The sequence below is a fragment of the Anolis sagrei genome, chromosome 1 (assembly GCF_037176765.1).
Source record: "Anolis sagrei isolate rAnoSag1 chromosome 1, rAnoSag1.mat, whole genome shotgun sequence".
NCBI classification, from domain to species: Eukaryota; Metazoa; Chordata; class Lepidosauria; order Squamata; family Dactyloidae; genus Anolis; species Anolis sagrei.
Genome location: NC_090021.1, coordinates 7,265,200 through 7,277,713, shown reverse-complemented (window position 1 = coordinate 7,277,713; position 12,514 = coordinate 7,265,200). Strand labels below are relative to the sequence as shown.

The 12,514-nt window shown below is 44.0% G+C and overlaps 1 protein-coding gene across 8 annotated transcripts in view; it reads right to left on the bottom strand.

The window, feature by feature from the left end:
- The window catches only part of LOC132761633 (nuclear receptor coactivator 1), a 450,982-nt gene that overhangs the window by 67,095 nt on the left and 371,373 nt on the right, over nucleotides 1-12,514 (bottom strand). For all 8 annotated transcript variants that reach the window (XM_067462609.1, XM_067462628.1, XM_067462629.1 and 5 more), the window contains 2 exons: nucleotides 7,568-7,662; nucleotides 249-426 (listed from right to left, as the gene is read on the bottom strand). In XM_067462609.1, coding sequence (XP_067318710.1) covers nucleotides 249-426; nucleotides 7,568-7,662 — 273 coding nt within the window. The remainder of the gene's footprint in view (nucleotides 1-248; nucleotides 427-7,567; nucleotides 7,663-12,514) is intronic.

Genomic DNA, 12,514 nt, shown 5'->3' with positions numbered 1-12,514 from the left:
CAATTGATTGATTACTGGAATATGGATTAATGGACAACGAGATCGGATGCTGATTCTATTGATGAGACGTGATGGATTGTTATTTTGCTGTATTGTTGTATTGATGTTTTGATGTTAATTAATTGATATTACTGTTTTAAATGACTAATGATTTTGTATTGTGTTGTTGATACTGGTTGTTAACCGCTCTGAGTCATCTGAGGGCTGAGAAGAGTGGTATACAAGTGAAGTAATAAATAAGTGGTTACCGAGTGATTTGGGCAAGAGGTTCTTGACGAACTCGGCGTGGTCTCCCACGTGCAAGATGCTGTAGACACTTGTGTTCATGAGTTCCTCCTGGTTGTAGCCCAAGTAGCTGGTCACATTCTCGGATACAAACACGATCCGTCCTTCGCGATTCACGACAAAGAAGAAGCCATCGAGCGCCTGCAGGAGGCAGAGGAAAACCATAAGCATAATCAACAACAACAACATATGGGGGAATGGAGTGTTTGGGGATGTAAATACAATATTTTAAGACAAAGTACATATAATTACTCTCCCCTAGAAAAAACTATATATTAGGAATGTTGGAAATGACAACTTTCTTGAAGCCTTCTCTAGTAATGGTTTATCTATGATTCTTTTGCTTACTGTTTCCTGTATATATGTTCTGATATGCAGCTTCCTTTACTCTATAGTTCCTGGGAAGTTATAAAAGGGACTGCCAACCACATGCTCTCTCTCTCTCTCTCTCTCTCTGTCTCCTTTTGACTATGTGACCTGTTGATAGCTGTTTTTGTTACAAGAGAGATGCCTTGGCTGGATGGCACAGAGAATTACCTCAAACATATCTGAAACTGGAGTGATAAGCTTTGTACCTGTGTATGCTGAACACATGAAGGTTGTGAGTAAACCTTCAGTAGTCTTAGGTCCAGCTATTGAAAACGAAGAAGCATCTACGCTTGTATCTAGGGACAGAGGGAACTCTGTGGCGCATGCCTGTTTTTCAGCTCTGTTTCTCAGATCTATGTAACCCAAGGTACCCCCAAATGACAAAATCAATACCCCTTCCCCCCAACCCTACCACTATTCATTTTTGGGCATATCAGGTATTTGTGGCAAATTTGGTCCAGTGATTGAAAATACATCCTGCATATCGGATAGTTACATAATGATTCATAGCAGTAGTAAAATTACAGTTGTGAAGTAGTAACAAAAATAATGTTATGGTTGGGGGGTCACCACAACATGAGAAACTGGATTAAGGGGTCGCAGCATTATGAAGCTTGAGAGCCATTACTTTAGTGCTTCATTACCCCCCCCCCTTTTTTTTAAGATGGGGAGCATCATGAGGTTTTTCTGCCCCAAGATGGCTTACACACAGATATGAGACTCAGTATTAGGGCTCCTCTACCAAAGTTTGGTAACTTTCTTTTGTCTGTGAATTTATTTATTTATTTATGGTATTTATATGCTGCCCTTCTCACCCCGAAGAGGACTCAGAGCGGCTTACAATATATATTTTCATACAATATATTATATTATTAGTATAGTACAATATCAGTATTATGTTACTATATTGCACTATACCATTATATTGTAATATTATTAGTAATATTATATGTAATGTAAATATACAATTATAATTATAATATTGTATTATTATTATTATTATTACTAGTAATATATTGTATTACATTATAATATTATAAATATTATATGTATATACAATATACTATATTGGGTTGTTGTAGGTTTTCTGGGCTATGTGGCATTTTCTCCTGACGTTTCGCCTGCATCTATGGCAAGCATCCTCAGAAGTAGTGAGGTCTGTTGGAAGTAGGAAAATGGGTTTAAATATCTGTGGAATGACCAGGGTGGGACAAAGGACTTTTGTCTGCTGGAGCTAGGTGTGAATGTTTCAACTGACCACCTTGATTAGCATTTAATGGCTTGGAAGTGCCTGGGGGAATCTTTTTTTTTTTTTTGAGAGGTAATTTGATGTGTCTGATAGTTTACTCTCTATTGTTTTGCTGTTGTAATTTTAGAGTTTTTTTAATACTGGTAGCCAGATTTTGTTCATTTTCATGGTTTCTTCCTTTCTTTTGAAATTGTCCACATGCTTATGAATTTCAATGGCTTCTCTGTGTAGTCTGACATGGTGGTTGCTGGAGTGTTCCAGCATTTCTGTGTTCTCAAATAATATGCTGTGTTGAGGTTGGTTCATCAGGTGCTCTGCTATGGCTGACTTCTCTGGCTGAAGTAGTCTGCAGTGCCTTTCGTGTTCCTTGATTCGTGTTTGGGCGCTGCATTTGGTGGTCCCTATGTAGACTTGTCCACAGCTGCATGGAATACAGTAGACTCCTGCAGAGGTGAGAGGATCCCCCTTGTCCTTTGCTGAACGTAGCATTTGTTGGATTTTCTTGGTGGGTCTGTAGGTGGTTTGTATGTTGTGTTTCGTCATCAGTTTCCTCATCAAAAAGATTCCCCCAGGCACTTCCAAGCCATTAATGCTAATCAAGGTGGTCAGTTGAAACATTCACACCTAGCTCCAGCAGACAAAAGTCCTTTGTCCCACCCTGGTCATTCCACAGATATATAAACCCATTTTCCTACTTCCAACAGACCTCACTACCTCTGAGGATGCTTGCCAGAGATGGAGGCGAAACGTCAGGAGAAAATGCCTCTAGAACATGGCCATATAGCCCGGAAAACCTACAACATCCCAGTGATTCCGGGCATGAAGGCCTTCGACAATACAATATACTATATTATATTATTAGTATATTACATGCAAAGTGAGTTTTTAATTTTTTAAACCTTACCAGAGCACCCTGTGTATTTTCTCTCCTGTTTCCTACCATTACTTGAATGTATAGCACTGGCTATGTTGCACACTACTCTGCGATAGACACCAAATATTTCTACAACAGCTACCAAACAACATGTGCATAGCTGGCAACATTGGTGCCCTTCTTCTGTGCAAGTGCTAAGCAGCTAAACACCCTTTGCTTGGCTTCACACCCTTTATATTTGACTGGACTTGCTTTTTCTCCAACCTGTTATGTTAACATTATAAAGAAGCAATTTCCAACCAAAACGAAGCGCCGTCCCCAGATTCCTGCCAAAACTGGGCCTTGGCCCGCAGTTTCCCTGAGTCACAGCTGTTGCCCGTTGCTACGCGACCTGAGGCTTCGGCACCACATGGAAAGGGGTGGCATGCAAAGCGAGGCCAAGCAGATTCCCGTCTGTAGCGAGGCACCCTCCCATTCCCTGGCTAACTTTCCAGCTGCTTCAGCACATCTCTCAGCTTCGCCATTACGCTGGATGCTGCGTAGGGTTTGGAAAGGGAAAAGGCAGCATATGAATAAACCAGGCAGGATATACAGCAGGCAAAAGGAAGAGAGGGAGTCAACAGCTCAGAAACGATGTCAGCTGTAAATCAATCTCAGCCCCATTAACACAGCAGCCGGCCTGATGCCTAAGCAGCGTGCCTCCGGTCCTGAATAATCCATTCCCGGAAACGAAGAGCAGGGCCCCTGCCTCTCTCCTGAGCATCCTAAAGCGCAGAGCCATGGAAATTAGCCCAGCCACAGCCATGCAGCGCTGGGCTTTGAGAGGTGGCAGGGCGCAGGGTTCACAAGGAGGAACCAGCTAATGAGCCGCAAGGCTTTCCCAAAAGGCAGCTCCCTCAGGGATAATGTGACATTTCCGCAGCAATTGCCAGGTTCCACCTTCCTCTTTGCCCCGCAGAACAGAAAAAGAGCAATGCAGCCTCCTGAAAAAGCCAATACAGTGATCCTTGAATTACAGTGGAAAGCAAAATGCAGAGCTTCTAAAAGAGGGAAGTGCATATTGACAATCTGTGAAGCGGGTTGCTGTAGGTTTTTTCGGACTATATGGCCATGGTCTAGATGCATTCTCTCCTGACGTTTCGCCTGCATCTATGGCAAGCATCCTCAGAGGTAGTAAGGTCTGTTGGAAGTAGGAAAATGGGTTTATATATCTGTGGAATGACCAGGGTGGGACAAAGGACTCTTGTCTGCTGGAACTAGGTGTGAATGTTTCAACTGACCACCTTGATTAGCATATAATGGCCTGACAGTGCCTAGAGCAAATCCTTGTTGAGAGGTGACTAGATGTCTCCATCCGTTTCCTCTCTGTTGCTGTGCTGCTGCAATTCTAGAGTTTTTTTTAACACTGGTAGCCAGACCTTGCCCACCTTCACGGTTTCCTCCTTTCTGCCGAAACTGTCCACACGCTTGTGTATTTCAATGGCCTCTCGGTGCAGTCTGACACGGCGGTTGTGAGAGTGGTCCAGCACCTCTGCGCTCTCAAATCTAATCTAGTTACCTCTCAACAAGGGTTTGTTCTAGGCACTGTCAGGCCATTATATGCTGTCCTTTGTCCCACCCTGGTTATTCCACAGATATATAAACCCTTTTTCCTAGTTCCAACAGACCTCACTACCTCTGAGGATGCTTGCCATAGATGCAGGCGAAACGTCAGGAGAGAATGCCTCTAGACCATGGCCATATAGCCCGAAAAAACCTACAACAACCCAGTGATTCCGGCCATGAAAGCCTTCGACAATAAATCTGTGAAGCATTCCAAACACAATGGCCAGCATGATGTAATGATTTGAGTTTAGGAGATCTGGGTTTGAATATTCCGCTACTCATAGATCCCATTTGCCAAATTACATCCCCTCAGCCGCAAATGGAATCAAGAAATAAATCAAGAAATAGTTTTCTAAGATCTACAGAGACACTCGCTGGAACACCTCAGCAAGCGAGAGTCCAAAACTGGCAGGCTCAAACCCAGAACCATGACCGCATAGAGTGCTGTTACCTTCCTGCCGGAGTGGTACCTATTGATCTACTCATATTTGCATGTTTTCGAACCTGCAACCTTTCCGTAAGCAAGTTCAGCAGCTCAGCAGTTTAACCCACTACATACTGAGTGTATTCCTTTGCATGCCAAGGGGGTGCTGTGATCATCATTAAGTAAGCTTTGACTCTGCCTGTATCTTATTTAGAAAACAAGCAATACTACAATTCTTTTTGCCTCTGCTCATCCACTGTGTTTTGCTCTGCTAATGTTATGCTAAAAAGGAAAGCTAAACTTTCCCAAATGGATTAGTTTGTCTCTGGTCAAATGTCCGAGCCCTTCCACATATCTAGCATTTACATACTACTGACAGACCCTGAGTTACAAACATTCAACTTACAATCGACTCCTAGTTAAATATGGGGGTGAAACAACAAGTGAGAGAAATCTACCCCTAGAATGGGAAATTCACTTTCGGAAGAGTTCTCATTATGGGGAAAAGGTGCCTCCGCTGAAGCTTTATCCCCAATCTTGTTTCCACAATAAGCCGAATATTTCAAAATCCAGTGATCATAGGGACAGAAAGTGAGGTGGAATCTTCTGAACAGGGGCACAGTCAGCAAAACACACACCACAGGGATGTTAACCCTTCTCTATGTTATGCAAAGCATGCATGCATGCATGCATATATATATATATATATATATATATATATATATATATATACACACACACACACACACACACACACACACACACACACACGCACAAGCTGTCCCCTGCCACGTGCTGCTGTGGCCCACATGGGGGTTCTGTGTGGGAGGTATGGCCCAATTCTATCATTGGTGGTGTTCAGAATGCTCTGTGATTGTAGGTGAACTATAAATCCCAGCAACTACAATTCCCAAATGTCAAGATTCTCTTTTCCCCAAACTCCACCAGTGTTCACATTCGGGCATATTGAGTACTCTTGTAGAGTTTGGTCCAGATCCATCATTGTTTGAGTCCACAGTGATCTTTCGATGTAGGTGAACTACAACTCCAAAACCAAAGGACACTGCCCACCAATTCCTTCCAGTATTTTCTGTTGGTCATGGGAGAACTGTGTGTCAAATTTGGTTCAATTCCATCGTTGATGGGGTTCAGAATGTTCTTTGATTGTAGGTGAACTATTAATCTCAGCAACTACAACTCCCAAATGACAAAAACATATTTTTTTTTGAGTGAAGGACATACATTGGGTTGTTAGGTGTCTTGAGCTCAAATTTGGTGTCAATTCATCCAGTGGTTTTTGAGTTCTCTTAATCCCTCAAACGAACATTACATTTTTATTTATATAGATATACACACACATATACACAAGCCGTCCCCTGCCATGCGTTGCTGTGGCCCAGTCTGTTTATATGTGTTTTGTATGTTTACATTATGTGTATATGTGTGTGTGTGTGTGTGTGTTATACAGATATGTGTTATGTGTATCTGTTTGTGTATATATGTGTGTTTGGAGGATCTGGAGAACAAGCCCTATGAGGAGCGGTTTAAGGAGCTGGGCATGTTTAGCCAGAAGAAGAGAAGGCTGAGAGGAGACGCCATAGCCATGTATGTGAGAGGAAGCCACAGGGAGGAGGGAGCAAGCTTGTTTTCTGCTTCCCTAGAGACTAGGATGAAGAACAATGGCTTCAAACTACAAGAAAGGAGATTCCATCTGAACATGGGGAAGAACTTCCTGACTGTGAGAGCTGTTCTACAGTGGAACTCTCTGCCTCGGAGTGTGGTGGAGGCTCCTTCTTTGGAAGCTTTTAAACAGAGGCTGGATGGCCCTCTGTCAGGGGTGATTTGAATGCAATATTCCTGCTTCTTGGCAAGGGGTTGGACTGGATGGCCCATGAGGTCTCTTCCAACTCTTTGATTCTATGATATGTGGTTTTGTGCATGTGTTGTAATGTATTTTTTGTTTTTTGGCTTTTAAGTCCCTTCCACTGTGTTTTTCAGTCTTTTTTTATGAGTGATAGTCACTTGTTGGCCTCATAGGTGTATTGTGTCCAAATTTGGTGTCAAATCGTCCAGTGTTTTTTGAGTTATGCTAATCCCACAAATGAACATTACATCTATCTATCTATCTATCTATCTATCTATCTATCTATCTATCTGGAGTTACACTTTAAAATGTACCTGCTTCAACTCACATAAAAATTCAACTTAAGAGCACACCTACAGAACCTATCTTAGGTTCTTGTGGGTTTTTGGGGGCTATAGGGCCATGTTCTAGAGGCATTTTCTCCTGACGTTTCGCCTGCATCTATGGCAAGCATCCTCAGAGGTAGTGAGTGTTGGAGTTTGGAAAATGGGTTTATATATCTGTGGAATTACTGGGGTGGGGCAAAGAGCTCTTCTCTGCTGGAGCTAGGTGTGAATGTTTCAACTGACCACCTTCATTAGCATTTGAAGGCCTGGCTGAGCCTGGGGGAATCTTTTGTTGAGAGGTGTTAAGATGCGCCTGGTTGTTTCCTCTCTGCTGTTTTGCTGTTGTAATTTTAGAGTTTTTTAAAACCTATCTTGTTCATAACTTGGGGACTGCTATTGTTAAAGACACATAACAGCCAAAAAGATAAGTTCTGCCAGACCCAATGTCTATTTTCACATATGGAAGGATGAATCCTCCCTGATGCTTGAAAGGCTGTGGCAATGCAAACACAGAAAAGCCTTTTCCCGTGGTGCGAGGCAGTGGGGAGCAGCTGCCTCCTGAAGCACATACCTCCAGAAGGAGAGGCCCCAGGGATTCCTTCTCAATCACTCCTTGGCTGCTGGACGAGATATCGGATTTCTGGACATCATCATCAGCTGTTTTTTCTGTAACACAAAAAAAACCACACTTTTTTAGCCACGGAGAATTCACTTTCATTTTTTGAGCACCTCTGTGCTATTCTGGAAGGGTCTGTACAGAAAGCAGAACAAACACCGGGAAGGCTGGCAACTAAGATTATGCCGAGGGACAAACGAGAAAAGAAACCGAGAATAAAGAAACACATGGGAAGATGGAAGCACAAGAAGGCTTTCTGTTCACAGCCAGGGCCAATCGGCACTGAGAAACAAGAATGGCAGCTCTCTTGGAAAGGATCTCAGCAAGTGAGGCTTAGGCACAAAGAGAGACAGAGAGAGAAAGAAAAATAAAATAAGAATAAAGTAAGGAGAGATTTTGAAGTCTCAGAGCAGCAGTGGTTCTGAAGACAAAATAGGCACCAAGTGAGATGTCAAGTTGGACTCATACTTCATGACAGGGATTTTGCTTACCAGATTTCACAAACAAAGTGAGATGAAGAGGGAATTTTGTCCACAACTGACTACCTAACCACCTCATTTTGTACCTTCTTAGGGAGAGGCTCAGGAAAATGGATGGCTGTGGTTGACTCCAGGGTGAAGGTGGTAATAGATAATAATAATAATAATAATAATAATAATAATAACTACAAGAACAACAACAACAAACCAGTCAAGGTGGTCCCAGTGGTGATCGGCACACGGTGCAGTGCCTAAAGACCTTGGCCTGCACTTAAACACAATCGGCGCTGACAAAATTATCATCTGCCAGCTGCAGAAGGCCACCTTACTGGGATCTGCACGCACTATTCGCCAATACACACATAGTCCTAGACACTTGGGAAGTGTCCGACATAGAATCATAGAATCAAAGAGTTGGAAGAGACCTCATGGGCCATCCAATCCAACCCCATTCTGCCAAGAAGCAGGAATATTGCATTCAAATCACCCCTGACAGATGGCCATCCAGCCTCTGTTTAAAAGCTTCCAAAGAAGGAGCCTCCACCACACTCTGGGGCAGAGAGTTTCACTGCTGAACGGCTCTCACAGTCAGGAAGTTCTTCTTCATGTTCAGAGGGAATCTCCTCTCTTGTAGTTTGAAGCCATTGTTCCGCATCCTATTTATTTATTTATTTATTATTTATTACTGGTGCTTTTACCCCGCCCTTCTCAACCCCCGGAGGGGGACTCAGTGCGGCTTACAAAAAAGGCAGAATTCGATGCCTATACATAATAATACATAGTATACAAAATATAAAAATATAAAAGAACGATATACAAAATGTAATTAAAACGATTACAACAATAAAACATCAGCATTAGTACCTAGGACAATTGTATAACATCATCTAAACATCATATAAAAGTCATTCCTATAGTCAGCGTTTCGTTTCCAGAGTTCCACATAACCAATCCGTTACTCAGTTCTTAGCCATCAGTAGAGTTCTTCTTTATTTACCCGCTTGTCCAAATGCCTGGTCCCAGATCCATGTTTTAAGTTTTTTCCTGAAAGAAAGGAGCGTAGTTGCCGATCTGATTTCCCTGGGGAGGGAATTCCATAGGCGGGGGGCCACCACCGAGAAGGCCCTGCTCCCCGTCCCCGCCAATCTCACCTGTGATAAAGGCGGGGTCGAGAGCAGGACCTCCCCAGAGGATCTTAGGCTCCGGGGTGGGACGTAGAGGGAGAGCCGTTCGGACAGATACACTGGGCCGGAACCGTATAGGGTTTTATAGGTCAAAACCAGCACCTTGAATTGTGCTCGGAACTGGATTGGCAGCCAGTGGAGCTGACATAACAGGGGGGTGGTATGCTCCCTGTATGACGCCCCGGTGAGCAATCTGGCTGCCTCTCGCTGGACTAGTTGGAGTTTCCGGGCAGTCTTCAAAGGCAACCCCACGTAGAGTGCGTTGCAGTAATCTAATCGGGATGTAACAAGAGCGTGGACCACCGTGGCCAAGTCCGACTTCCCAAGGTACGGGCGCAGCTGGCGCACAAGTTTTAATTGTGCAAAAGCTCTCCCGGCCACCGCTGAGACCTGGGGCTCCAGGCTCAGCGATGAGTCCAGGATCATAGAATCATAGAATCATAGAATCAAAGAGTTGGAAGAGACCTCAAGGGCCATCCAGTCCAACCCCCTGCCAAGAAGCAGGAACATTGCATTCAAATCACCCCTGACAAATGGCCATCCAGCCTCTGCTTAAAAGCTTCCAAAGAAGGAGCCTCCACCACACTCCGGGGCAGAGAGTTCCACTGCTGAACGGCTCTCACAGTCAGGAAGTTCTTCCTAATGTTCAGATGGAATCTCCTCTCTTGTAGTTTGAAGCCATTGTTCCGCGTCCTAGTCTCCAAGGAAGCAGAAAACAAGCTTGCTCCCTCCTCCCTGTGGCTTCCTCTCACATATTTATACATGGCTATCATATCTCCTCTCAGCCTTCTCTTCTTGAGGCTAAACATGCCCAGTTCCCTAAGCCGCTCCTCATAGGGCTTGTTCTCCAGACCCTTGATCATTTTAGTCGCCCTCCTCTGGACACATTCCAGCTTGTCAATATCTCTCTTGAATTGTGGTGCCCAGAATTGGACACAATATTCCAGATGTGGTCTAACCAAAGCAGAATAGAGGGGTAGCATTACTTCCTTAGATCTAGACACTATGCTCCTATTGATGCAGGCCAAAATCCCATTGGCTTTTTTTGCCGCCACATCACATTGTTGGCTCATGTTTAACTTGTTGTCCACGAGGACTCCAAGATCTTTTTCACACGTACTGCTCTCGAGCCAGGCGTCCCCCATTCTGTATCTTTGCATTTCATTTTTTCTGCCAAAGTGGAGTATCTTGCATTTGTCACTGTTGAACTTCATTTTGTTAGTTTTGGCCCATCTCTCTAATCTGTCAAGATCGTTTTGAATTCTGCTCCTGTCCTCTGGACTATTGGCTATCCCTCCCAATTTGGTGTCGTCTGCAAACTTGATGATCATGCCTTCTAGCCCTTCATCTAAGTCATTAATAAAGATGTTGAACAGGACCGGGCCCAGGACGGAACCCTGCGGCACTCCGCTCGTCACTTCTTTCCAAGTTGAAGAGGAAGCATTAGTGAGCACTCTCTGTGTTCGTCCACTTAACCAATTACAGATCCACCTCACTGTAGTTTTGCCTAGCCCACATTGGACTAGTTTCCTTGCCAGAAGGTCATGGGGGACCTTGTCGAAGGCCTTACTGAAATCCAGGTACGCTACATCCACGGCATTCCCCGCATCTACCCAGCTTGTAGCTCTATCGAAGAAAGAGATCAGATTAGTCTGGCATGACTTGTTTTTGATAAATCCATGTTGACTATTAGCGATGACTGCATTTGTTTCTAAGTGTTTGCAGACCGCTTCCTTAACAATCTTTTCCAGAATTTTGCCCGGTATCGACGTGAGGCTGACCGGACGGTAGTTGTTTGGGTCGTCCTTTTTTCCCTTCTTGAAGATTGGGACCACATTGGCCCTCCTCCAATCTGCTGGAACTTCTCCAGTTCTCCAGGAACTCTCAAAGATGGTTGCCAATGGTTCCGAAATGACTTCCGCTAGTTCCTTCAATACTCTGGGGTGTAGTTGATCTGGCCCTGGGGACTTGAACTCATTAAGAGCGGCCAGGTATTCCTGGACGACTTCTTTCCCAATTTGGGGTTGGATGTCCTCCAATCCCTCATCCACTCCATCTTGCTGAGGTTGAAGACTCTCTTTTTGTGAGAAGACCGAGGCAAAGAAGGCATTAAGTAGTTCTGCCTTTTCCCTATCCCCTGTCAGCATTGCCCCATCTTCTCCTCGAAGAGGTCCTATCGCCTCCTTGTTTTTCCTTTTTCTACTGACATAAGAATAGAAGCCCTTTTTATTGTTTTTAATGTCCCTGGCAAGTCTGAGCTCGTTTTTTGCTTTAGCCTTGCGGACCTTTTCCCTACAGGTGTTGGCTATTTGTTTGAATTCTTCTTTGGTGATTTCTCCCTTTTTCCACTTCTTGTGCATGTCCCTTTTGTGTCTTAGCACAGTTAGAAGTTCTTTGGACATCCATTCTGGCTTCTTTGCACTTGTCCTATTTTTTCTCTTTGTTGGCACAGTTTGCAATTGCGTCTTGAGTATTTCACTCTTGAGAAATTCCCATCCATCCGTAACTCCCTTGTCTTTTAGTATCTGTGTCCACGGAATGCTGCTCAGTGTTTCCTTCATTTTTTGGAAATCAGCTCTCCTAAAGTCCAGAATGTGGGTTTGACTTGTCTTAGTTTCGGCCTTCCTTTGTACCTCAAATTGCAGGAGCACATGGTCACTTGCCCCTAAGGATCCTACCACTTCGACCGCATCGATCAGGTCCTCCGCATTTGTTAGGATGAGATCAAGAGTAGCCAATCCCCTTGTTGCCTCTTCTACCTTCTGGACCATGAAATTGTCTGCAAGGCAAGCGAGGAATTTGTTGGACCTTGTACTCTTGGCCGAGTTTGTTTTCCAGCAAATATCGGGATAGTTGAAATCGCCCATGACTACTACATCTCTTCTCTGTGCCTGTTTGGTCAACTGTTGGCAGAAGACTTCATCAAGATCTTCCTCCTGGCTTGGGGGTCTGTAGTAGATGCCTACAACGACATCTTTTTGAGTCCCAGTTCCCTTGATTCTTATCCAGATGATTTCAAGCTGGTTTCCCAGATTGCTGTCTTGAATTTCTTCTGCAGTATAAGAGTTTTTGACATATAAGGCTACTCCGCCTCCTCTCCCCTTTGTTCGGTTTCTGTGAAAGAGGTTATACCCCTCGATATCTACATTCCAGCGATAGGAGTCATCCCACCAGGTTTCAGTGATGGCTATGATATCATATTTGTGGTGTTGTGCTAGAAGTTGGAGTTCGTCTTGTTT